The 25,000-nt window shown below is 44.7% G+C and overlaps 1 protein-coding gene across 1 annotated transcript in view; it reads left to right on the top strand.

The window, feature by feature from the left end:
- Positions 1 to 25,000, top strand: part of ZSWIM4 (zinc finger SWIM-type containing 4) — a 142,790-nt gene that overhangs the window by 37,915 nt on the left and 79,875 nt on the right. Inside the window, exons 3-9 of the mRNA XM_044057649.1 lie at positions 804 to 1,160; positions 5,598 to 5,746; positions 14,850 to 15,000; positions 17,421 to 17,600; positions 19,240 to 19,557; positions 23,620 to 23,757; positions 24,979 to 25,000. The exon at positions 24,979 to 25,000 is cut by the window's right edge and continues 239 nt beyond it. Coding sequence (XP_043913584.1) covers positions 804 to 1,160; positions 5,598 to 5,746; positions 14,850 to 15,000; positions 17,421 to 17,600; positions 19,240 to 19,557; positions 23,620 to 23,757; positions 24,979 to 25,000 — 1,315 coding nt within the window. The remainder of the gene's footprint in view (positions 1 to 803; positions 1,161 to 5,597; positions 5,747 to 14,849; positions 15,001 to 17,420; positions 17,601 to 19,239; positions 19,558 to 23,619; positions 23,758 to 24,978) is intronic.

Below are 25,000 nucleotides of genomic sequence, written 5' to 3'. Positions count from 1 at the left end.
GTATTACTGAATACCTTTGCAAGTATCCTGTTGTAATAATGAAACCTTAACTTGTTTTATTTTTCTGTGCTGTAACTGGTCATGATTGAAAAGGAACCCTAGTCGTCTAGCTAACCTCCCTTTAAGTAAATTCGTTACATTGTTAAATTCTGTGTTGCCTGCATGCATATGGTACCTGATATGGGCGCATTTGTCACAAAACTGTTGTCGGTCCCTGATTTCATCTGTACAGTGTCTGACATGGGGGGGCCCCATTCATCAGGCAAGTATGGTGAAGCCCCTAGCTTCATCTGTACGGTATTTGATGTGGGGCATCCTTTACAACAAACTTGCTCTGCTCCTAGTTAAGATTGTACCCATTTCTGTTTGTGTGGGGGGAAACCTGCCTGTGCCTTGCTTCTGGATGCCCACATGCTGGACAGTTTCCTTGGAAAGTTGAACTTAAAGCACCTAGCAAGTTTAGTTGCGTTTTTCTGGCTAATCACCCTGCTGCTCATTAACAGTTTGACATAGTTAAAGCTGTGCAGGGAGCAGGCAGCTTAGATGTAAGAGAATGTGACTGTTATGAGTAGATCGTGTACTTGCTCCTTTGTACATACGTAGTAGATCGTGTACTTTCTTCTGTGTACATACCTAGCAGATGGTGCTTGGCGGTTGCTTTAAAATCTGGTTCATTAAATGGACAAGGTGCAATGTAGTGGACAGCTGTTACCAAAATGTGTGTGTGTGTGTGTATGAGAGAGAAATGGGGAAGCTTGTTCTTGTATCTGAAATCACCAGTCTAATCATCTTTCTCTTATCAGGTTTCCATTTAAGTGGAAGTGTAACTGAACCAGCCACACAGACAGACACAGAAAGGACTTATCGTGTTTCTGTCAGTTTTGATCGGTGCAAAATCACATCTGTCACCTGTGGCTGTGGCAACAAGGACATTTTTTATTGCGCTCATGTGGTGGCACTGTCCCTTCATCGTATTCGCAAGGCTGAGCAGGTGGAGTTGCGCTTGCCAATCTCAGAGACCCTTTCCCAAATGAACAGAGATCAACTGCAGAAGTTTGTACAGTACCTCATCACTGCACACCACACAGACGTACTTCCCACGGCACAGAAATTGGCTGACGATATACTGTCTTTGGGTTCAGAGATAAACCAGGTCCATGGTGAGTAACTGTACATGAAGGTTTTGTGAAATTTCATGGAGGGAGCTGCGTGTGTAGCACCGTGTTCAGTACAGCAGGGAAGGCTGAATGAAGGAATAAAATGTATTGCTTTTAGTATTTGTTGACTTCCTTTGGTTTACCTCTGTCATGTTATTTCAGATCAACACACTGTTAATGCACTTGAAGTTGTTTTTTGATTACACCACATGTGGTGCTTTACTGTTTAGGATCACTAGTATGTTAGATCTGTAGGGGTGATGCAATACCCATTCTGCAAAGCATTAATCTGGAGTTCAATGTCTGTAGAAGTGGAGACCAGTTAAAGGGAGGGTGGGTGCACATGTGTCGTGGGCATAAGTGCCTGTACATGTGGATGTAGGGGTAGGTGCGTTTGGGATTCAGAACTTTTCAGTGTAGCATGTATAACTTGAGGAGATACTGGAGTGAGGCGCGTGGTGGTAGTGGTGGGAGTAGGGTAAATGGTAAGATTGGAAGTGGGTTACAGGAGGAATAGTTGGTGTAGAGAATAGACAAAGATGGGTATGTGACTGGTTGGTGTAGTGAGCATGAATGGCTAGTATAAAAGGTAGAAACATATGGGGGTACAGAGTAGTTGGTGGAGAAGGTAGGAATGGTAAAAGATGCTGGAGTGGTTAGTGTGTAGAGTGTACGAGTAGCGAAGCGGGTGATAGAGCAATTAATGTGTAATGGAAGAGGAAACATTTCATTTGCACAGTATGCAGATGAAAAAGGAGAGAGAAGGTTTTCTTTCCTGCATTACATTACTGAAGTGGCAGAAGGTTTTGAAATGTTTAGTGGAAGTATAGGAATGGAAGAAGGTACAGGAAGGGGCGCGTGTGTGTGTGTGTGTGTTTGTGTGTGTGTGTGTTTGTGTGTGTGTGTGTTTGTGTGTGTGTGTGTGTGTGTGTGTGTGTGTTTGTGTGTGTGTGTGTGTGTGTGTGTGTGTGTGTGTGTGTGTGTGTGTGTGTGTGTGTGTGTGTGTGTGTGTGTGTGTGTTTGTGTGTGTGTGTGTGTGTGTGTGTGTGTGTGTGTGTGTGTGTGTGTGTGTGTGTGTGTTTGTGTGTGTGTTTGTGTGTGTGTTTGTGTGTGTGTGCAATGGAAAGGGAATACTTTGATTTGAAATGGTTTGCAGGAGTGGAAGTGAGGTAGGAAGAAGGGTGTGTTGGTTAGTCTTCATCGCACAAGTGGGTTATTTGGAGGGTAGTAGCAGGAACATAGTAATTTGGGAGTGGTAAGTGTGGCTTATGCGAGTGGTTGTTGTGGAGTATAGGTTTTTCCAATAGAAGTACTGTACTTTGTAATAGTTTTGCATCATGCATTGCCTATGATCTCTATTAAGGAGAATGAGAAATGGCTGTCTCATTATAGCAGAGAGATGATGCCTTGATTGCAGACTGGTGACCTAGGTGCTGGAAGAGCCTGCTTTGTAGGCATGGGTCATAATAGATTTCCGTGGTGGTCTGGTCCATATGCTTAAGAGCTGCCTGGTAGATGGCTGGGCACTAGCTCTAGGACCAGCAGATGCCAGGCAAACCCTTGTCCTTTCCTTTGGTTGGCACTCCATCTCACTTTAGACATGTTGTGGAGGTATATGAACCTCACTCCCATGTATGGCTTAGTAGTACAAGCAATTCCTTGACATTTTGCCTGCTGGGCATCAAACTATGGAGAGTGAAGGAAGTATAATCCCATGCTAGCCACATTTAGTAGTGGTCTTTCACCCTTAATAGCCAGCTAGGCTGTAGAAGGATCTCTTTCGGCTTTTCCCTGTTATAAGTCGCCACAGCGGAGCACCTTGTCTGCTCATGATTGGCAGTGGAGTTTTACGGTATAGAGTTGTCAGCCCAGCGCCCAACCTTCCACGGAAGGCGTACACACACACACACACACACACACACACACACACACACACACACACACACACACACACACACACACACATGCCTAGGGCCAATTTTAGCGTGTCCAATCCACTTGCAGCATGCCTTTGTGGATGTGGGAGGAAACTGGAGCACCTGGAGGAAACCCACACGACCGCAGGGAAGACATGCAGACTCCGCACCCCAGCCGGAGAGCCTCTTGCTGTGAGGCGACAACGCTAACTGCTGCACCACAGCGGCAGTCATGATCTTTTAAAAAAGAAATGTGTGATGCTGAGGCAAGACAGTTTGGGGGAAATGAAAGGATCAATCATATGTTGAAGGAGGCTTGATGCTAGCCAGTAATGGTTAAAGGAAGAACCCCCTCCCCAAATACCTTAAAAAAAAATTGGTTTGTCTGTTTTGTGATGGTGTTCAAGTCACTTAACCAGACAGTGCTCCTTGGGCACTCTTGAAAATTGGAACTTGGGGATTTGTGGATTTACCCAGATGAGAAGTAGCTAATGGCTGTTTCAGTTTGTCCATTTAGGTTGTCCTTTAATCTTCATGCTTTGATCTTAAATACACTTCAGCTGTTGTGCAGAAACTGGTATGTTTCATATGGTTAGGATCATCTTGTGCCAGAATCCTGCCATTTGACATTTAAGCTTCAGAGCTGTCATGGTGTGCCTTCTGCCATGGCACATTCTGTACAGGGCAATGCTTGTGTAATATGACCATAATTGGGGGGAAGTGGTACATGTCCATGATTAGGCCAGTCCTGACTCCTACCTGGTGTCAGTATTGCCAGGCTGCAATAGGTTTGGGAACCTTGGGTTTAATGGTTCTGAATTTCATATTAAGTGGTCAGTACTGGTGGGCTGTAGTAGGTTTGGGGCCCTTAAGGGTATTGGTCAGTACTGGTAGAATGCAGCACATTTTTGAGGCCTCACTAAAAAATACTGCAGGCCTATGAAGGCGTGTTGCCCTCTCAATTCAGCCTAGTCTGCTTAAGTGTTTATGGCACTGGTGTGAGATGCATACGATGCCAGCTTTCTGACAGTGGGACTACCTTGCTGTTTGAATGGGGCTTGTGCTGCATAGCAAGTCCTCTAAACTGTAGTGTCCTCAGAGGAGATTGCTTTAAGTAAAGGAGCATGGGAGAGTTAGTCTGGTTTCTGTAGAGTTTTATAGCCCCTTTATATAAAAGGAAGTATGGCTCTGGGCAGATGCATTCATACATTCAGCCTAGGTCATCTCTCCTCCTTATGCCTGCATCCCTGAACTTTCGTGGCTGTAGGTTTGGCAGCACCTAACGTGGAAGACTCACTGATTCATGTACCACTGAGCACGAGTGCCTGACCATGTCAATTTGGTGGAAAATGCAACGGATGATTGTTTATTTTTAAAAAAGGCTGTCGTATGCTCTTCTAGTGTGTTTCCGCTGAATCCACTGCCCTAACGTCATTTGCTGTGGTGCTATGACTGAGTAGAAGTACCACCTTTACAGAGGGACCTCCCTTTGGCCTCTCTGGGATTTTGTTGGGTCATGTGAAGGCATGCTGCCCTTACCTTAGCCTTTTTGTACTGAAGTACTTTAAGATAATAACGTTTGTTGTGTACTGTATACTGTTTCATGTGCTGTAGTACATTTCACCAAGGGTAAAATGTGTAATTAAGCTGAATGTAATAAATGTACAAGGTACACTATGTAAGTCGGGATGATGTCTCACAATGACAATATTCTAAGTGAGATCTAGGTGGGTGTATGTTTTAGTATGTTAGCTGTGCTGACTCAAAGTAACCTGTAATGGAAATATTTAGTATTTGTTGTTAATTAAGATGGACTTGAAGGTGGCTTTGTTTTATTTATTTGCTCATTTGTTAACCTACTTGATGGGCTTATCAGATTTTCAGCCATGAGCCAGGCCATAAGGTGTGTATAATTTACTAGATTTTGTAGTGCATCAGCTATGAAGTTATTTTTCATTGCATCACTTGAGTATTTGTTGGAAACACTATTGTAGTGTAGACATGAGCTTCAGAAAATGACCCGATATGTAATTTCATTAAAAATAAGCTATTCCAGTGAATATGCACACTTACAGATTTTATCACTCTAATTTCTGTTGGTAAGTAATGTAAAATACAACATGCAATTTCATTAAAAATAAGCTATTCCAGTGAATATGCACACTTACAGATTTTATCACTCTAATTTCTGTTGGTAAGTAATGTAAAATACAACATGCACTAAGAGAATGAAGAAAAAATGGCTGATGCAAACAGGAACAGGAAATAGAATTGTGTTTTAAGAGAGGATTGCAAAGAAGCATGGGAGAAACGTAACTTTGCACTGGCAGGAGTTGAAAAGGTGTATGCGGAGAAAGGTGTGAACAGGTAGGTTAGGTGTGTTAAGGATTCTGGTGTGAATTCAGGTAGAGAGTTGATAGCTTGACTTTGGCTTTTGACATTTGAAGTGTATAGGGTTGACTAAAAGTGCTGTCATTGTATGTCACGAGGCTGAAGTCTGTGTTTGTGCTCTCTTCCTCCCCAGGTGCACCGGATCCTACTGCTGGTGCTGGGATACAAGATGAAAACTGCTGGCACCTTGATGAAGAGCAGGTGCAGGAACAGGTGCGGCAGCTGTTATCCAATGGTGCGTACTATGGCGCCAGCAAACAGCTCCAGTCCATGTTTAATAAGGTAAGGCCTTTAGTTACTTTCTGCTTCTGCTAGGAGATTTTCTTTTAAGCATTAGGCAGCTTGTTCATGCACTGAGCATGTGCAGCTGTTCCCCAGGTTTGTTCCCACATCCTTCTGAGAAAGGAGTGTAGAGTATCCTACTGTTAAGGGTATCTGCAGCTGGCAGTTGTGCCTTTTGGGAGGCTTTAGTCCTTTCCTCTCTGCTGCATGATATTGAATTTGTCGCACTGCAGAAGAGTCCAGAGCAGATGTTTACAGTCTGTTTCATACACTTAATAGAAGCTGTGTAAAAGGTGGACTTCATACCTGTACCAAAAGCTGTGTATAAGGTGGGTTTTGAATAAAGAATAAGTAATTGAGTCTCCTGTACCCCAGGATGGAGAGTTGAGCATTTCCAGCTGTGCTGGTGATGTGTGTGTGTGTGTGTGTGTGTGTGTGTGTGTGTGTGTGTGTGTGTGTGTGTGTGTGTGTGGGGGGGGGGGGGTGTTCATGTTCAGAATTGAAGAAAGGAGGGGTACATGCTTTGTGTATGCATACCTCTGTTTGGGACATATGGGCATCAAAAGGGGAGTATATTGAAATACTGATTGTTTTACCCATTGGTCATTAAGGCTTACCTGTGACCTTAGTGAGTAACCTTGGGTCATAATGGCAATTGTTGCTCATCTTTTATGAAGTGACTCTCTAATTTCTGGCCTGTTTGCATAGAAACAATTCCGTAGAAATGTCTGTGATGTAAGGTCATTTTCTTGTATGTGCCATTTTGGTAAATAGTAAGTTGTTAGACTATATTTTGTGCCGTGGGCATTGGCCTAATTTATAATGCAGTTTTTGGTCTATTTATTGACAAGACTAATGTTTTGTAATGGAGCATGTTAATGCCTTTCCAACATTGCAGTTGAGGCAGTTTTTTAAACTTTTGTTACAAGCATGCTGATATTCTATGCACTTTAGTAAACATGCATCTTTGCAGCAGTAATCCTGTTTTACATCTAGTAAAAATACTTAATGTTGTATAGTCCAGTTTCACATTTTTACATATTGGTTCGGAGCCGATCCTTGGCTCCGGCTCTGCCGATTTACAAGCTCGAAGAATTCTGGTTGGCTCGTGGCTAAGCAGGTATCCCATAGTGCACCAGTACAAACCCAGATCTCATTTGCCACGTCGACGAGTTCGGTCGTGCTTCTCTTGGCTCTGGCCAAGTGTCAAATTCTTTCTGTTTACATATATAGTATTAGAGTTAATATTGTGTTGTTAGGGTTGCTATTATCCTATGCAGTTGTGTTTGCCCTTTTGGTGCAATCTTAGTTTAAACTTGTTGTTAGTCTGGCATCCTGTGTGCTAGTTTAGAGTTCCTTGTAGGCGCCATTGTGCCTTTTGTTTTTTCTATATCAGGTAGAGTTAGTTTTTGGAGGTTTTCCGCTGGTAGTTAACAGGGGCTCCTGTTATTTCTGACAGTTATTGGGTCTCCATTTGACAGTCAGCTTAGTTTCTTCAGAGATTGTATTTTTGGCGGGGAAGTTAATTACTTAGGGTTGGAGTTTCCTTCCGTAGTACGATAGCTATTATTTTTAAATTTTACTAAATAGTCATTGCAGCTTCTGTGTGCATGTGTTTTCATTTTTCTGGTCTGTTTAAATTAGAAGACCTAGCTTTCTGTTCCACCAGGCTAGGCCCGTTTAAGTTAGAGGACCTCATCCTCGTGGTATTTCCTTCTGTAGGGCTAGCCTGTCTCCTCTTCTTCTTCTTCCTTTCATGTGTGTGTGTGTGTGTGTGTGTGTAATGTCTAAAGAGAGTAAGGAGCACAAACCTTCGAGTTTTAAGAAGTGCATGAAATGCTGCCAAAAGATGTCTAACGGATGGCCACAGTAGCTGTGCCTACTCTTTAGGGGCAATCCACTTGCAGGAATCGTGCATGTTCTGCCATGCTTTCTCTCCTAGGGTTGTTACAGGAGAGAAAGAAAAAGCCTATACTCAAGGGTCTACTAAAACCATCTTTTGAGGAAGTTCTATCAGTTCTTCGGCTTCCTTCAAGTCTGGCAAATCTAAGTCTTCAAAAAGGCCTTCTCCGGCACTGGCTGGTGTCTCTGAGCCGTCTCCTAAATAGTCAAAATCTGCCTCCTCGATTCCACAGCCTTTGGAGCCGAAGGAGAGCTCCATTGTGGTGTCAGTCTGTTCTAAGTGTTTCAGAGCAGACCTCTGAATTGATTGAATCAGCAGTTGAATCTGCTACTTGGAGCCGGTCTGTGGATTCCCTAAAAGTTTCCGTGTTACTGAAGTCTCCAGTGCCTCCTAGGTCAAGATCCCCTACTATGTCTTCCAGGTCTTCAGGAGCCTTTCAGAAGAAGATGTGGAGAGGGTAGTGTTGAGACTCTTGAAGTCATCTGCTTTACCAAAATTATTGTTGTCTCTGACCCAGTCGGCTCCGGAGCCACTCGATCCAGCTTTGCCCTTGTCTGCTATTCCTCCTCTGAGCCATGTTGGCCCTTTGGAGCCGGAGTACTTGGTGCCACCAGAAGAACTATCGGTTTCAGCTCCCTTTGTCGCTGCTTTGGAGCCGGGTTCAGCTCCGACACACTCTGTGCTGTCCGTTGTGTCCAGGGGCCAAAGCTCTTGTGTTGGTGCCGACGGGGAGGGTTGGAATCTATCTTCGGTTCCAAGCCTTTCTCTCGGTGCGTTGGCCAGGGTGAGCTCGGACCCTGCATCCACCTCGGAGCCGACTGCTCTGGCTCCAACGTCAAGCTTGGTCTCTTCAGAGCAGAGGAGGTCTCCGGAGCCGGAGTGGTCGGCGTTTGAGATGATGAGGAGCATGCGGTCTCATTCTCCAGCTCCTACCAGTGGTACCAGCACTTTCCCCCCCTAGAGCACCCACTTCGGTCTCAGGCATTACTTTCTCCGGAGACAGCAGAGATCCTCAGCCTCAGGAGCCATCAGCTGGTGGCCCCCACTCTTCCGAGGCCAACCCGGAATATCCTTTTGAGGAGCCTCCCTGGAAGAGGTTATGTAAGAGGAAGCATGTTGACTCCTAGGGTGAGTCTTTGACATCGGACACTGACTTTGAGGAGTCTGAAGGGTCCCCCAAGTCGTCCTCTGAAGATGTCTCCTTTGTGGACATTCTGGAGATCCTTAAGCAGATGCGGCTGGCCCACTGTCGACCCTTCTGATGAGGAGTCTGTGTACCTGAAGGCTTTCAGGTCTCAACCATCTGCCTCTTGGGTGTCTCCACCTTTTGATGAACTGATGGATCTAGGTAGTCGAAAGGTGTGGGATACTCCTGATGCCGTGGAGCCAGTCCCCAGGAGACCTAATAAGTTTCTGTCGGCCCCTCCTGGTAGAGTTTTTATCTAAGGGCGTTCCTGACGATGCCATGGTGGTGGCGGCGGCGGCCACAAGGAAGGAACTGGCGGAGACGACTTCTTCCTCGTTCATCCGCCAAGCAAGACTTCTCGACAGATTTGGGAAGCGTATCTTTAGTTCAGTGGCATTTACCCTTCAGTCGTTGAACTATCTCACTCACTTCATGAAATTGCAGTGGGATCTCCTCAAGGAGTTGGGAGTCCCTGACCAGATTTTTGCTCAGTTGTCCACCTTAAATTCTATAGTCAACTCCTCCATGCAGCTTTTCTCCTATGCTGCTGATGGAGCGAGTAGAGCAGCGGGTTCAGGGGTTGCCCTGAGGTGTGTCTCCTGGATGCGCTTGTGTAATTTTGCTGAACTGTTCAAGTCTACCTTCACCAACGTCCCATTTGATGGTTCCTTATTGTTTGGTTCTAAGGTGAAGGATACACTCACTCGGTGTGAGCAAGAAGGGTAGATGCTTTCTGCTGTGGGAGTATATTTTACTGTTCAACCATACCCCAAAGGTCAAAGGGGCGATAAAATGTGGCTCAAAGTCCCAGAGTGTCTTTCTGGACACACAGGGTGAACCCTCTTTCAGAGGCAGAGAAGGAGGAAGAAATGGGAGACGTTTCCCTAGAGGCAGGGGTGGTCCGCAATACCAGCAAGGCCGTGATTCCTTTTGGGGACGGCCTTATCAGCGCTCCTGATGTGGGGCCCGACTGCGTTTCTCTGGGGCTGGTTGGGGGTCACATTTCTTTGTATCCAGAAGACTGGCTAAATATCGCTCAAGACAAGTGGGTACAAAGAGTTGTTACCAGAGGCTATATCATACCCTTTTCCCTTCCACTGTTTGTTCCCAAGAAGATCCCAGATGTACCACCCTATCACAGGGATCAGGCAACTGTGGAGATAAACAAGTTGCTCTTAAGAGTCATCCAGTCCGTCCCAGCAGACCAGATAGGAGCCGGAACTTACTTCAGGTTATTTTTAGTACCAAAACAAACCGGAGATTGGAGGCCAATATTGAACCTCAGCAGATTAAACAAATCCGTGAAGGACAAGTTTCGGATGGTAACACTGCAGTCGATACTCCTGTTAGGGAAAGACTATTGGATGTGCTCTCTAGATCTCCAAGACGCCTACTACCATATAAAAATGGACAAGGCATCCAGGAGCCATCTACGCTTCCGGCTGGGAGCCAGTCACTATGAGTTTCGTGCTCTGCCCTTTGGTCTCCCCACAGCACCCAGGGTGTTCACCAAATGCATGGCAGTAGTGACAGCTCACTTGAGACGTCGGGGATTCCAGATGTTTCCGCATTTGGATGACTGGTTCCTGACCCCCCCCCCCCCCCCCCAGGTATCTACTCCTCCAAAACAGGGACACCAGTATTCAACTTTGTGCTCAGTTAGGGATCTCCATAAATTGGGAACAATCTGCATTATTGCCCTCTCAGTCTGTGATTTTTATAGGTGCAGAGGTAGACACAGTAAACATGACAGTTTGTCTCTCCACCCTGCCAAAAGGGCACAAAACCTAATCTGTCAAATTCAACGTTTTCTCCCGTTGCGGAAGGTCAAAGCGAAGTGGGTTCTGCAGCTCCTCGGGACTATGGCTTCCACCCTTCTATTAGTACCATTAGCCAGGTTTCACAGGAGAGTTTTCCAGTAGCTTCTGTCTTCCCAGTGGTCCTTCCAATATCTCCCTCTGAGTCATCCTATCCTGCTGACGGAATCATGCAAGAAGGACCTTCTTTGGTGGATAGCTCCCAACCAGTTGATCACGGGTGCCCCTTTGTTCTTGCCCAACCCGTTGCCACTGTGACCACGGATGCCTCCACTGATTGGATGGGGGCGGGCTTTATCTTGGCAGGACTGTCCAAGGCACATGGCAAGAACACGAGGCTCACCTACATATCGGTGTTCTGGAGATGAGGGTGGTGCTCCTGGTGTTGCAAGCAGTTCAAGACCTTCTTCCTCTAGGGACTATTGCGATACAATCAGACAGCATGTCAGTAGTTTGGTATATCAACAAACAGGGTGGTACCAGATCTTACCCACTCTGTCGAAAGGCCATGCGAGTTTGGGAATGGGCGATTTTTCTTCCCACCACTTTCTGGTTGCAGCGCACGTTCCGGGGACGACCAACGTGATAGCCGACAAGCTCAGCCGGGCGATTCTACTGCCTCACGAGTGGTCTCTGAAATGGGAAACAGCGGAACAGATTTTCTGAAAATGGGGACAGCCTTGTTACGACCTTTTTGCCAGTCCAGTCAATGCCAAATGCAGCAGTTATTTTCCCTCATTCCCCCTCCAGGGAAGACTCTATGCTCTGGCTCATGATTGGCCCATGGGACTTCCTCTATTTCCTCTCATTTCCAAAGTGATTCAGAAAGCCAGTCGGCTGGGAAGCAAGTTGATCCTCATTGCTCCTTACTGACCTCGTCAGGTCTGGTTCCCCTTCCTCGAGCCTCTTCTCCTGGATGATCCTTGGATCCTGGACCCAGCTCCAGATCTGTTGACTCGCATGTCAGGTTTGTTGCATCTCTCAGTCCACACTCTCAAATTGACAGCGTGGCTGCTCCAGCTCCATCTCTAGTCAGGCTTCTTGATGCATCTTCCTCAGTGTCACATATTCTTATGTCCTCCCAGAAACCTTCAGCTAGGAGGCTGTATGGCAGTAAATGGAAAAGATTTTCTGTTTGGGCACAGAAAATGAATGTAGACCCCTGCACTGCTTCTATCCCTGTGATTTTGGAATTTCTTTCCGAGCTTTTCCAGCAAGGATCTGCCACTGCCACTAGAGTCCAATTGGCGGCAATTTCTCATTTTCACTTAGGGTTTCTGGATACCAATTTAATGTCTCTCAAGCTATGCAAGACCTTTTTTCAAAGGAGCCACTCTATTAAGACCACTGCTGCAAGAACCTGTGGTTTCTTGGGATTTAAATTTTGTGTTGTCCAAACTGACTTCTCCCCCTGTTTGAACCTTCCCACTCATCTTCTCCCCCTGTTTGAACCTTCCCACTCATCTTCTCCCCCGTTTGAACCTTCCCACTCATCTTCTCCCCGTTTGAACCTTCCCACTCATCTTCTCCCCTGTTTGAACCTTCCCACTCATCTTCTCCCCTGTTTGAACCTTCCCACTCATCTTCTCCCCCGTTTGAACCTTCCCACTCATCTTCTCCCCCGTCTGAACCTTCCCACTCATCTTCTCCCCGCCTGAACCTTCCCACTCATCTTCTCCCCGTCTGAACCTTCCCACTCATCTTCTCCCCGTCTGAACCTTCCCACTCATCTTCTCCCCGCCTGAACCTTCCCACTCATCTTCTCCCCGCCTGAACCTTCCCACTCATCTTCTCCCCCGTCTGAACCTTCCCACTCATCTTCTCCCCCGTCTGAACCTTCCCACTCATCTTCTCCCCCGTCTGAACCTTCCCACTCATCTTCTCCCCCGTCTGAACCTTCCCACTCATCTTCTCCCCCGTCTGAACCTTCCCACTCATCTTCTCCCCCGTCTGAACCTTCCCACTCATCTTCTCCCCCGTCTGAACCTTCCCACTCATCTTCTCCCCCGTCTGAACCTTCCCACTCATCTTCATTGAAATTTTTGTCTTGGAAGACTTTGTTTTTGGTAGCTATCACGTCAGCTAGACTGGTATCGGAGCTACAAGCCCCGTCTGTTAAGCCACCTTATTTGATCGTTCACAAAGACAGGGTGTCACTGCGTACTTATCCCTCCTTTCTCCCCAAAGTTTGTTCCCCTGCTGCCTTAAATCAATCCATAGAACTCCCAGTTTTCTTCCCTAATCACTGTAATGCAGCTGAATACCGTTTTCATCAGCTGGACTTTCACAGACCACTACATTTTTATCTACAGCGGACTAAGACTTTCAGGAAATCGGCTCAACTATTCATTTCCTTTTCTGACCCCAGACTGGGCTTACCATTTTCTAAAGTGACACTAACTGGATTTCCAGTTCGGAGGGCAGACCTTTACCCTGCAGGACCAAGGCTTATTCTACCAGGTCGCTGTCTACTTCTGCAGCCTTTCAAGCCAGGATCCCAGTGGGCTACTCCTCACACTTTTTTATTACACATTACAAATTGGATTTAGCTTCCAGGGGTAAAGCATCCTTTGGCTCCACGGTGCTTAGGAGTATTTTCCAGTGAGCCACCCAAGAATAAGGCGCTAGGGAAGCTGTCCCATATGTAAAAACGAAGGTAAAATTGGACTACACAACATAAAGAAGTTATGGACTCACCATAACGTTCCATGTTGGTAGTCCATCTCGCCCTTCATTTTTACCAACCCGCCCTCCTGCCCCCATCCTTGAAGATCTGGAGATCATAATAATTTGGTTGTCCTTTTGGTTGGAGACCCATTAGTATTGGTTTGTCTGTTTTGTTTTTTTCTCCTAGTGAGCAGCAAACAAGATCTGGGGTTTGTACTGGTGCACTGTGATACCTGCTTAGCCACAAGCCAACCAGAAGTCTTCTAGCTTGTAAATCGGCTGAGTTGGAGCTGAGGATTGGCTCCAAACCCGTATGTAAGAATGAAGGATGAGATGGACAGCCAACATGGAATGTTACGGTGAGCATATAACTCCTTTATTTTTCTAACCTAATTTGTGTATTGGGAGGATTTTTCTTTTAACAATTTCAACCCCATCTGCATCCTCAACTGAACTGTGATTGTCTGACAGGACCTAAGAATCTGCACATTGAAACTGCCTGGGCCATGGACTGGCATTTGCCCAGTATGTTGCAGAGCACAGAGTATGTTAGCAGAAGAATTGTCTGTTTTATGCCTTATTATCTAATTTAACCTAATTTGATTAGCCACTGTTAAAAGACCTTGCAGAACTGTGTGTGTCACAATTAGAAGACTTCACCCAGAAACTGAAACATAAATTTTTTTCATCATATATCTTCCTGCGCAACATTCAAAGTGGTTAATGTGTTATCGTTTGTTACATCTTAGATAGCCAGATGTGGTCTGCACTGCCAGCATTATGTTCTGCAGCCAGGCTTGTTTTCTTCAAGCAGTTTGGCCTTTGTTCCCATTGTGTGACGGCTAAGTCACGGTCTACTCTGTCCGTTGACTTGCACTGGAAGTGCTCTGACTTTGAGTGTCTGTTGGGTGTTTGTTTCTTATCTTGTTACACCCTCTGCATATTTATTGTCAAGCTACTAAACAGATTAAATCTACTAGAAAGAGCTTTTAATTGGCTTTCTTTTGTTAAACCTGTTTTAAGGTAGGGTGCAAACTGACTTCTCACTTGGTGCTTTTGGTAATCATGTGAGTAGTAATTCACACATAAACGAGTGTCACTGCTTTGTTCACCCACTGATCCTCTTTGAATTTGAAAGAAATTACCTAATTAATTTTAAGACTGAAAACATCAAATTCTGCCTCCTTTTCCCCCTTCTAATAACACCAATTTTCAGCAACCGTGTGAGATAGCAGATGTCACAAATACTAGAAGGATGCAACGCAAAATTTTCATAAGTGATCATAATGGTGTGTAGAGCAATTGTAAACTGCAGTACAGACAAAGAAGCAAAGGGAGATATTATTTTTTTTTTTATTTGTGGCAGTTTTGGGGTAGTGGTAAAGAGAATATAAAGCATTTTGTGATGATAGATGACAGATTTTCAGTTGAAGAAAATTTAATTTATCGTACAGTAATGTTTTCTTAACTATTAAAGATGTACTACTGAGTTCTATTTTGTATTTCATTTTTCACCCCCATCCAAAACAGGTAAGAGAGATGCTGAAAATGAGGGACTCCAATGGTGCGCGCATGTTAATATTGATAACGGAACAGTTTTTGGACGACCCTCGTTTGGCACTTTGGAGGCAACAGGGAGCAGGCATGACTGACAAATGTCGACAGCTCTGGGATGAGCTGGGTAAGTGGCTGCTGCATTTGTGGTTGTGGGACGCACTGATTTTGTTGCAGTATGGACTGAATATATACATGTGTATGTGTGTGTGCTTGTGTGTATGTGTGTGTGCTTGTGTGTGTGTGTGTGTGCTTGTGTGTGTGTGTGTGCTTGTGTGTGTGTGTGTGTGCTTGTGTGTGTGTGTGTGTGTGTGTGTGTGTGTGTGTGTGTGTGTGTGTGTGTGCTTGTGTGTGTGTGTGTGTGTGTGTGTGTGTGTGTGTGTGTGTGTGTGTGTGTGTGTGTGTGTGTGTGTGTGTGTGTGTGTGTGTGTGTGTGTGTGTGTGTGTGTGTGTGCTTTGTGTGTGTGTGTGTGTGTGTGTGCTTTGTGTGTGTGTGTGTGTGTGTGTGTGTGTGTGTGTGTGTGTGTGTGTGCTTGTGTGTGTGTGTGTGTGTGTGTGCTTGTGTGTGTGTGTGTGTGTGTGTGTGCTTGTGTGTGTGTGTGTGTGTGTCTGTGTGTGCTTTGTGTGTGTGTGTGTGTGTGTGTGTGTGTGTGTGTGTCTGTGTGTGCTTTGTGTGTGTGTGTGTGTGTGTGTGCTTTTGTGTGTGTGTGTGTGTGTGTGTGTGTGTGTGTGTGTGTGTGTGTGTGCTTTTGTGTGTGTGTGCTTTTGTGTGTGTGTGTGTGTGTGTGTGTGCTTTGTGTGTGTGTGTGTGTGTGTGTGTGTGTGTGTGTGTGTGTGTGTGTGCTTTTGTGTGTGTGTGTGTGCTTTTGTGTGTGTGTGTGTGTGTGTGTGTGTGTGTGTGTGTGTGTGTGTGTGTGCTTGTGTGTGTGTGTGTGTGTGTGTGTGCTTATGTGTGTGTGTGTGCTTATGTGTGTGTGTGTGTGTGTGTGTGTGTGTGTGTGTGTGTGTGTGTGCGCTTTTGTGTGTGTGTGTGTGTGTGTGTGTGTGCGCTTTTGTGTGTGTGTGTGTGCTTTTGTGTGTGTGTGTGTGTGCTTTTGTGTGTGTGTGTGTGTGCTTTTGTGTGTGTGTGTGTGTGCTTTTGTGTGTGTGTGTGTGTGTGTGTGTGTGTGTGTGTGTGCTTTTGTGTGTGTGTGTGTGTGTGTGTGCTTTTGTGTGTGTGTGTGTGTGTGTGTGTGTGTGTGCTTTTGTGTGTGTGTGTGCGTGCTTTTGTGTTAAAAAGTCTGCTCACTATTCATCGAATACACGGGTATGAAAGAAGCATGTGCTTGTCCACCCCCTGCTACTCTGTATTCATTGTATTTTAGACTGCCCTGGTTGGTACTTTTGTACAGTGTAAAACATTTGAGAAATGTTGATATAGTCTTGTGCACGCGTGATTCTTTGACCATATAAATATTCAGATCACATTATTGGAGATATTTGAGGTAAACAAACCTAAAGAAACTCCCTTTAGGGTACTTATGTTGGTCCTGCAGGGAGGGCAGGTCGTGTCCATGTGCAGCATGCTTATCAGAAGTGTGCGCCAAGGTGCTTTTCCGTAAAAATGTATTTTCTAGTCTTCCATGATCAAGGCAGTGGTCAGTCAATTACCACACCTGCATTCATATGGGGTTGGGTGGGGGGTGGGGGAGAGGGATGCAGATGCATGCACACTTGCATGTGCATTTTGTAATGGTTGTGGAATGGACTAGTTCTACTGTTCTTGGACAAAATGGGTAAATGCGTTTTATATGGTTGTGGACCAGACTGGTTTTAGTGTTGAGGAATGAGCTAGGCGAGGTTGAGAGGTTGTACTTCTGCCAGATGGGTAAATGTTTGTTTTTAGTGACCTGTGAATGAGCTGAAAGGATAAATGGCTTTACTGTTTGAGCTGGATAGCTCACTCCTTTTACCGCCTCGGTCAGTATCACTGCGTCACAGACGTAAAGCTGTAATGTACTGTGAGTATGTTTGTGAACATGCTGCAGGTATGTAGGTTGTATGTTACTGTACTAGTGTCTGCGGCATGTGTTTTACTGTAATCTAACCCACATAATGGAGTCGCCTTGACCTTCCAAGCAGTAGTGATGCTGCTGCAGACTTTGCTGTAATAGTGCCTTGTGTAGTTATAATCTTTAAAGGAATTCTGACTTGGAGAGTTGTCAGGTTAGGAACACCAAAGTCTTCATTTACGTCATATTTATATGATGAGTAGCTGATCTTGGTCAGTTTTCAGATGTTAAAGAAACAGGAGTGCATGAATACAAGCAGTTGTAATGCATGGATTACAAAAATAACATTTCGTACTCGAGAAGGAAAGAGTGTAAAGGTGTGCAACATTCCACTTGTACTGGTTGTGTACATGCTTGTGTGTGATGTGTACGTGCGTGGTGTGTACATGCGTGATGTGTTATCATGAGTAGCTTTTGAGGGATGACCTAGAATTGTTTGTCAAAGAGCACCATCTATACAGCAGCACAAATAACGTGGTATTTGTAACCTTTTTAGGTGCACTCTGGGTCTGTGTCATCTTGAGTCCACACTGTAAAACCGAAGAAAAAGTGGCCTGGTTGCAGCTGTTGCGAAAGTGGGACAGTCTGGATGTATGTCCCCTGGAGGAAGGGAATTATTTGCATGAGACAGCTGGTCATGCGGAGTTGACGGAGCTAAACTCCAGCCAGAACCAAGGTAAGAGGCCTAATAGTTTAGTGCTTGTAGACTTTTAATTTTACCATCTTCCTGTGGGTCATTTACTGACTATGCCCGCCATCTCTGCCTCTGATGCAGGGGATTTTCTTCTTTGGCTGCCTGGTACCTGAATGATTGTGTTCCACCATGTATGCTAGCTTGACTGATGGCAAGACTTTGACACACAACTTCTCCTAGTGACATTTGCCACCCTCCTTTTTTCTGGTGCAGGTTTGCGTGATGGAGTAGGTGCTGTAAGGTATTGTTAGGCACCTTTCAGAGTAGTCCTGTCTAGGTGGCTGTATCCACAGCAGTTGTGCTGTACCTCCTTATCTCTGATTTAGAGAGTCTGAATCTGTACCTCCTTATCTCTGATTTCGAGAGTCTGAATCTGTACCTCCTTATCTCTGATTTCGAGAGTCTGAATCTGTACCTCCTTATCTCTGATTTCGAGAGTCTGAATCTGTACCTCCTTATCTCTGATTTTGAGAGTCTGAGTCTGTACCTCCTTATCTCTGATTTCGAGAGTCTGAATCTGTACCTCCTTATCTCTGATTTCGGGAGTCTGAATCTGTACCTCATCTCTGATTTCGAGAGTCTGAATCTGTACCTCCTTATCTCTGATTTCGAGAGTCTGAATCTGTACCTCCTTATCTCTGATTTTGAGAGTCTGAATCTGTACCTCCTTATCTCTGATTTTGAGAGTCTGAATCTGTACCTCCTTATCTCTGATTTCGAGAGTCTGAATCTGTACCTCCTTATCTCTGATTTCGAGAGTCTGAATCTGTACCTCCTTATCTCTGATTTCGAGAGTCTGAATTAAAGGCAGACATTCTGGAGTGAAATCTACACCTCCAGGCTTCTTCCCTGTTGCTTATTAAGCCTGATTTCTTTCATAGCTGTGTTGCCTCTTAATTTGTGCTACTGCTGTGTTACCTGTTCCCCATAGCATTCCCAAGGTGATTGGCTGTATTAATGAAAGGTCAGGGCAGCTTGCTGAAAAGTTGGTCTGTGAGGTGGAAGTTAGTAGGGCAACGTGAGGAGAGTGCCATTTTTGAAGGCTTAGTTTTAAGTCTGTGGCCAGCAGAAGGGACCTCTGACTGCTTTTCTGAGTACAGTGGAGATTTTAGGTTTGGGGTTTGCTGCTGTAGAGGTATTGCCTATTTTTGAGTCTGTCTACTTTTGACCCGTGGAAAAGGAGAGTTTGGAGATGGCATGCATGCAGTTGTGCTGCAAAATAACTGGCAGTGTGCAGTTTACATTGCATTTGTTCCATTAATTCTAGAAAAATATATTTTTAAAGTGTTATGTTGCAAGAAGAATGACCGTACAACTTGTGGGATTGTCATTGTTTTGTCCATTTTTTTTCTTGGTCACCCATGGTTAACTTAGGTTTTTCATTCCATCCTTTTGACTCGCTTGTCCATAAGTGGCAGGTTCCTTTGAAACTTGCACTGTATGGTCCTTTATTTCTCTTAAGGTAGGATTGAGGAATGTGGGAGGAGTGACTAAGGTCTTGTGAAGGAGTGGGGGGTCACATGCTGACTGTGGTCAGGTTAAGTCCTTCAGGTCATTTTCCTCTAATATTTCCTATTTCCTAACTGCCGTGTTGTAACTGAAGTCCATTCTTTCCTTGCAGCATTTCCCCGTCGGACAGTCTTTGCACGAGCAATTCAAGCTTCAGAACTCAAGTGGTGCGATCCGCACCTGCAGAAGATTATGAATGGTAGCTTCTACGGTGGCCCGGCTTTAAAAAGTGATGGGGAAAGACTTCTTTTTGATCTGCAGGGAAGGCCAGTTTGGTTTGGGGACAATTTTCCCACTGCCTGTGCTCGTGTGGATGCTCTGAGGTCTCATGGCTACCCCAAGGAGTCCTTGCGGCTTGCTGTTGCTGCTGTCAACACCATCCGAATGCGGAAACGGCAACAGCTGGAAGCATACAAGCAGCAGAAAAAAGGTAGGTTGTGCTTGCACTGCAGAAGGAGAGATTTTTGGGGGGAATATAAAGCTGTATGTGGCAATAAGGATGTGTAGGTTTATGATAAGTTTTAAAGATTCGGTACAGATATTTTCATTGTAATTTACAAACTGCATCAGTGCATGCAGTGGATATATTATGGTGAGGGGAGGCCATAACATAATCTGACTGTGGATGGAGAGTACTGATGAGGAAAATGTTTTCTTGGCACTTGCATTGAGCTTCCACAATCTTCTTTCTAACTTAAGAAAATTGTCCAAAGTTACTGCACTGCAGAGGACACCAGGCTCTGCCATCACTGTTTTAAGTTTTGTGAGTGGGGTGTGGAAATGCGGTACATGTGCACCATCTTTACTACAGCTGTGATCATAAAAGTGAGTAGAATTTCTGATGCTTTTTTCCAAAAAGCAGTCCATAGGCACTCAACAGGCTTCTTGCAGGGTAAAAACAAAAGTCTAATTTTAAGGTCTGTGGTGTGGTAGTTAAGAAGCCCTACATAGGAAGATGTATTGATCAGAGGTAGGAAGGCTGAATGACTGGTAGGAAGGCTGAATGACTGTTCAGGTTTTGTAAGAAGAATCTGAAGATAATTAGCACCTTTATCAGGTATTTATAAGACAAGAGGAAGACTGTAATATACATGGAGTTAAGGACTCCTTGGTCAGTAGAATTCTTTGTGATTTAATTTGATTGCAGCAGTAAGTTATAAGTTCATAAGTACTTAAGCATGAGTCCCAGGAGACGATTAAGGGGGTCAAGCCCAAATTCCCAATTGGCTGAAGCACTGTCTGTGTGACTTGCTCAAGGTTGCACATGGTAGGCAAATGAAGGGGGAAAGATTCAAACCTTGTACCCCTTGCACAAGAAGCTGGTTACCAAGTTGTGCTTTAGTCATTTGCACTAACTGCCATTGGCTCATGTCTGGTCAGACTAGATGTGAAAGTATTATGCAAACTGCAGTTTGCAAGGATAATTTATTTGGCCTGGTAATGAACTAAAGTGGGGGGGGGGGGCATTGCATGGAGTTTTTATTCATGTTACTGGTGACCCCTCCTAGAATGAGGGGTGCATATTGCATGCTGTTTAACTTCCTTCTAAAGGTTTTCCTGAATGTGTTCAAATGCAGTCACGGAGATTCTGGAGTGGGAGGCACCAGATCATTGCCCCAAAAAAGGCCAAGAACCTTGGGGAGGCGAAGAGTAACATGATTAATAAAGATGAACGCGGAGTCCCAGTACTAACCCCTGAGGTACACCAACAGATTGTAAGTATGTGTGTCTTCTGTGGATGTCATGGCTTCAATCCCCACTCATGATTGGATAATATAAATAAATGCATACTGAAAAGGCGTGGATGTTTTTCTATTACAACTGAAGCCACAGCTGGTCCTTTATTTTCCCGCTTGGTGCACAGTCCGAGCTTGGGTATTCGTTCTGGTATCTCTTCCCTAAAAAAAATCATTATTGGGAATATGTACACACAATGAAAACAGTAAGTCGGTAGTTTGGGCAGCTTTTTTAACTTGGCAGTACTGAAGAGGTTAATCTTCTAGAAGCTACAAGATAATGGTCCTTATATTTGATGGAAGACTGCTCTGTGCCTTTGTGTTGCCTCCCTTGCATCCATTTTTTTTAAAACCTTCATGAGGATTACAGTTGTAACGAGTTGAGTAAGACTTAACAGACTGTGTGCTGCCCTTTTCCACAGATTGTGGACTGTAAGTAATTGTCGCCAGAGTACATGCAGGATAATTAGTGAAGATTGGGTCATGTGGTCTGAAACTGTATGCTATGTGACAAAGAAGGCGGTCTTAAACTACGTGGTCAGTTGTTGTGAGCATATCTCCTAGAGCAGGTCATTTGGTAGTATGTGTAGTGCTCAGAGTAAACCAGGATGCTGTAGTGTGACCAGTGCTTAACCAGGCTAAGTACAGACAGACCACAAAACTACTGCAGAAAGATTGTCAGGTAGTGGAGTACCTGCCTTATAGAAAACAAAAGTCATGTCATATGTAAAGATAGCTGTGATTTTAATTTTCCCCTGGGATCACCTTGATCTTCAGGTAGGGGCCTTGTAAATGGTGTAATAACTTACAGCTGAAGCAAGTTGGCTGGCTTTTAAGGGATAGCATCCCTCCACAAAGTACTGCAAATCTTGCTATATTATTGCATTGGGAGCTTGTTCTTTGTTGCAGAGCAAAAGTTGTTGGAAAACTGCATGGTCTGTGTCCAGAGCTTGGTGCTTTTAGCAAGATCTGGATGCTTGTGTCTAGGCCCAGTGTTTGTGCTGTAGCTGCTGGCAGGGCCTCTTCTGCACTTATACAGCTCAACTCTGTGTTGGAACTGCTGGTAGGGCCTGCTCTAAGCTCAATTTATGCCAGTACTGCTGGTACTGTCTAGTTTTTTTCCAGCAAGACTGAGCCTAAACTTTGTTTTTGTATTGGTACTGTTTGCAGAGCCTTGTCTAGGCTCAGATGTTTGTTTAGCTTTGTTTTATTTGTTTATTGTTCATTTGTTATCCAGGTTGGTGAAACTGGTCCATGGATCCTTATTGGTCATTACCCAGGCCAAATGGCCGTGCAGTGAAACAAACCAGTATGAATGCATTGTTTTGATAGCACAGTGTAGTTAGTGAATTAACATCCAAATACAGAAAAATGTAGTGCAGTTTTTAAACAATATCAGGTCGTCTTAAATCAACATTTAGTAATGTGAAATCGATAAACAGGTGAACAACTGAATCTGTTATTGGTTATATTTACAGATCATTATAATTATTCATCTAAGGGAAATAGTTGCACGTATAACTGAATTAATAGAAAAGAATATATAGCTGTATATATGAGACTGAATTACTGAAGGTTACAGTATACAAAAGACCATAAACGAGTGCAGTACACACTAGTAAAGAATATTCCAAGGAATGTTTGAGTAGAGTTGCAGAAACTAATGAAAACTAAAGGGATGATTTAAAAAGAATAGGCGCAGAGTTTGTGTGGACACATTAGGCAAGGCTGGTCAGGATTCAGTTTGTGCTGGTACTACTGAGGTCTTTTCCAGGCCTCCAGTTTGTGCCGATACTACTGGTAAGGCCTGCCCCAAACCTGGTCATTGATGGATGGAAGGTCAGAGTTTGTGTTAATACATTTGGCGAGGTCTGGTCTTGGCTCAGTTTGTGTTGTCATAATTAAAGGGTATTATCTACTAGGAATCTACTGTTACTGGCTGTAAGACCTGCATTCATAAGTATGTCTGCTTTTTGTACGAGTACTTTTGGGAATTTGAATCCATGCTGCTTGATGTGGCCGCTAGGTGCAGTTTGAGTTTTCATGCTGCGTGGTATGGATGGTACCACAAATGTTTTATGTTCTGTATATTCCGTCGTACTAATGTGTTAAGTAGCATCTGTTTCCTAATCAGATGGGTGCTTTAAATCGCCTGACAGATTTTGTGCTGAGGGCTTTGTCACTTTTTTAAGGCACAGGATTAGTGTCTCCTAGACTGCAGGAGGGATTCTTGCATTGTCTGTGTCCCAAGAGTTGGTGGTGTCCGTGTTGGTCTTCACAGAAGCTCTGCGGAGCCCTGAGGGTGAGACAGGTGATATCCTAGAGTGCCTCATGGGAGGGTGCGTGGTTGTAGATGTGCACATATGCTCTACAGTAGTGCTCCTTGCTGATCTGTAACTGATGTCTTCACAAGTTGTCACGTGTGCTGGAGCTTGGCTAACCACTGTAGCTAAAGACTGCTGAGAACGAAGTTACACACCCCACCTTTAAACCTCAGTCTTTTAGGCACACTGTTTGCAGCATTCACTTTGCTATTCTTTGCTTTTCTGTGTACTGCATTTAGGTCAGCTCATGGTTGAGGAGTGTTGAGGGAGCCATGCTGGGGGGCATGTTGTAGTGAAGTGGCAGGGGTTGTCCCTTTTAACTGTAATGTGGCTACAGCCATCAGAAGATGGCTGAAGGGGAGGCATAACGTGTGCACAAAACGTGGTCAATTCAGTGCTAACCTGGTCCTTCTTTTTCTTCTCTCTCAACAGATTTGCTACAAAAGGGGACTACTACCATTACAAGTCCAGAAGGCTGGGTGGGGCATCCCCTGGATCCAATTGGCTGCCTTTGTAGGACATTCTTGGAAGCCTGTCGGACTGATGAGGATAATCTTGCTTTATATGCAGGTATGTGACCTGGAACTCTGTCCTCACTTAGTTCTGAGTGCAAAACACTGGTCCTGACACTACATAGTACAGTGAATCCGATTCTTTGTGGAAAGTGCATGTTTATAGAATTTTTTTCTCCATCTTTCTCTCTGTGCCCATTAGCTGTCTAACCTCCTCTTATGGATTTGGAGAGTACCCAGTAGGATCATACTAGTAGACCACTGGGGGTGTCATTCAGACAGCCATTTAGGCCCCAACAATCTACAGTTTTACCCAGTAGCTCCCTGTCCTTTGTCCAGTCAGCCTGTTCTTCCCTCTGTCTGTTGGGAGCAAGAATCAGGCACTTTTTCGCCTGGGCTAGAGTCTTATAGTATACTTGTTCCTTGGCTGGAGGACCTAATTAGCTTAATCATTCCACTGAAAGGGCATGTAGAATGCTTAGAACTTCTAGGTGTTACTGAAGCAACAAGCTAGAACTAACTCCTTCTCCCTAGGATTGTCAAGCAGACAATGGTTGTCCACTCTCTCCTCTGCCCATGTAGCTGATTAAATGCCCATGGACTTGGTTGAAAGGGCATGTAGAATGCTTAGAACTTCTAGGTGTTACTGAAGCAACAAGCTAGAACTAACTCCTTCCCCCTAGGATTGTCAAGCAGACAATGGTTGTCCATTCTCTCCTCTGCCCATGTAGCTGATTAAATGCCCATGGACTTGGTTGCAGTAAGGCTTTATTCCTCTTTGCCATGTAAGTGGAGAGCCATGGAGATTGTCTACAGCTCTCGCTGGTATTCTGGCAATGGGGATGTTTATAATAAAAGGTCTTAACCCCTGTGGAGAAGGTGCGTCATTGCAGGGTATTCTTTGCCCTTCCCATGGGTTCAGTTGCATCCAGACACACACACACTGTGAAGGTTACCATCACTGACTTAGGATTTGCCAAGCCCACATCTCTAGTTATAGCCTTTGCAAATTAATGCAGGTGATCATATGTGTGGTGATAATTGGGGGGGAAGGAGTGGTGGTTTCTGCTGACCACAGGAGGACCCAGCATCAACTGCTCACTTGCATCTTCCTTTGCCCAGCTCTTATGGCACCTAAATTGTTTAAACTATGGTCATAGTTGTGGCTTTATTCTTAGACATTGCTGAGAGAGGCTAAAAATTTTTAGAATGTGTCTTATCTAGGTTGAAAATATCGGTCTGCTGCTGTGAAAATAATTTGTCTGCTTTGACACTTCAGATTCTGTGGCTGAACTGAAGAA

This window comes from Protopterus annectens, chromosome 15.part0 (genome assembly GCF_019279795.1).
Source record: "Protopterus annectens isolate FY-2018-M chromosome 15.part0, PAN1.0, whole genome shotgun sequence".
Taxonomy (NCBI): Eukaryota; Metazoa; Chordata; order Ceratodontiformes; family Protopteridae; genus Protopterus; species Protopterus annectens.
This window is presented reverse-complemented; position numbering and strand designations above follow the sequence as displayed.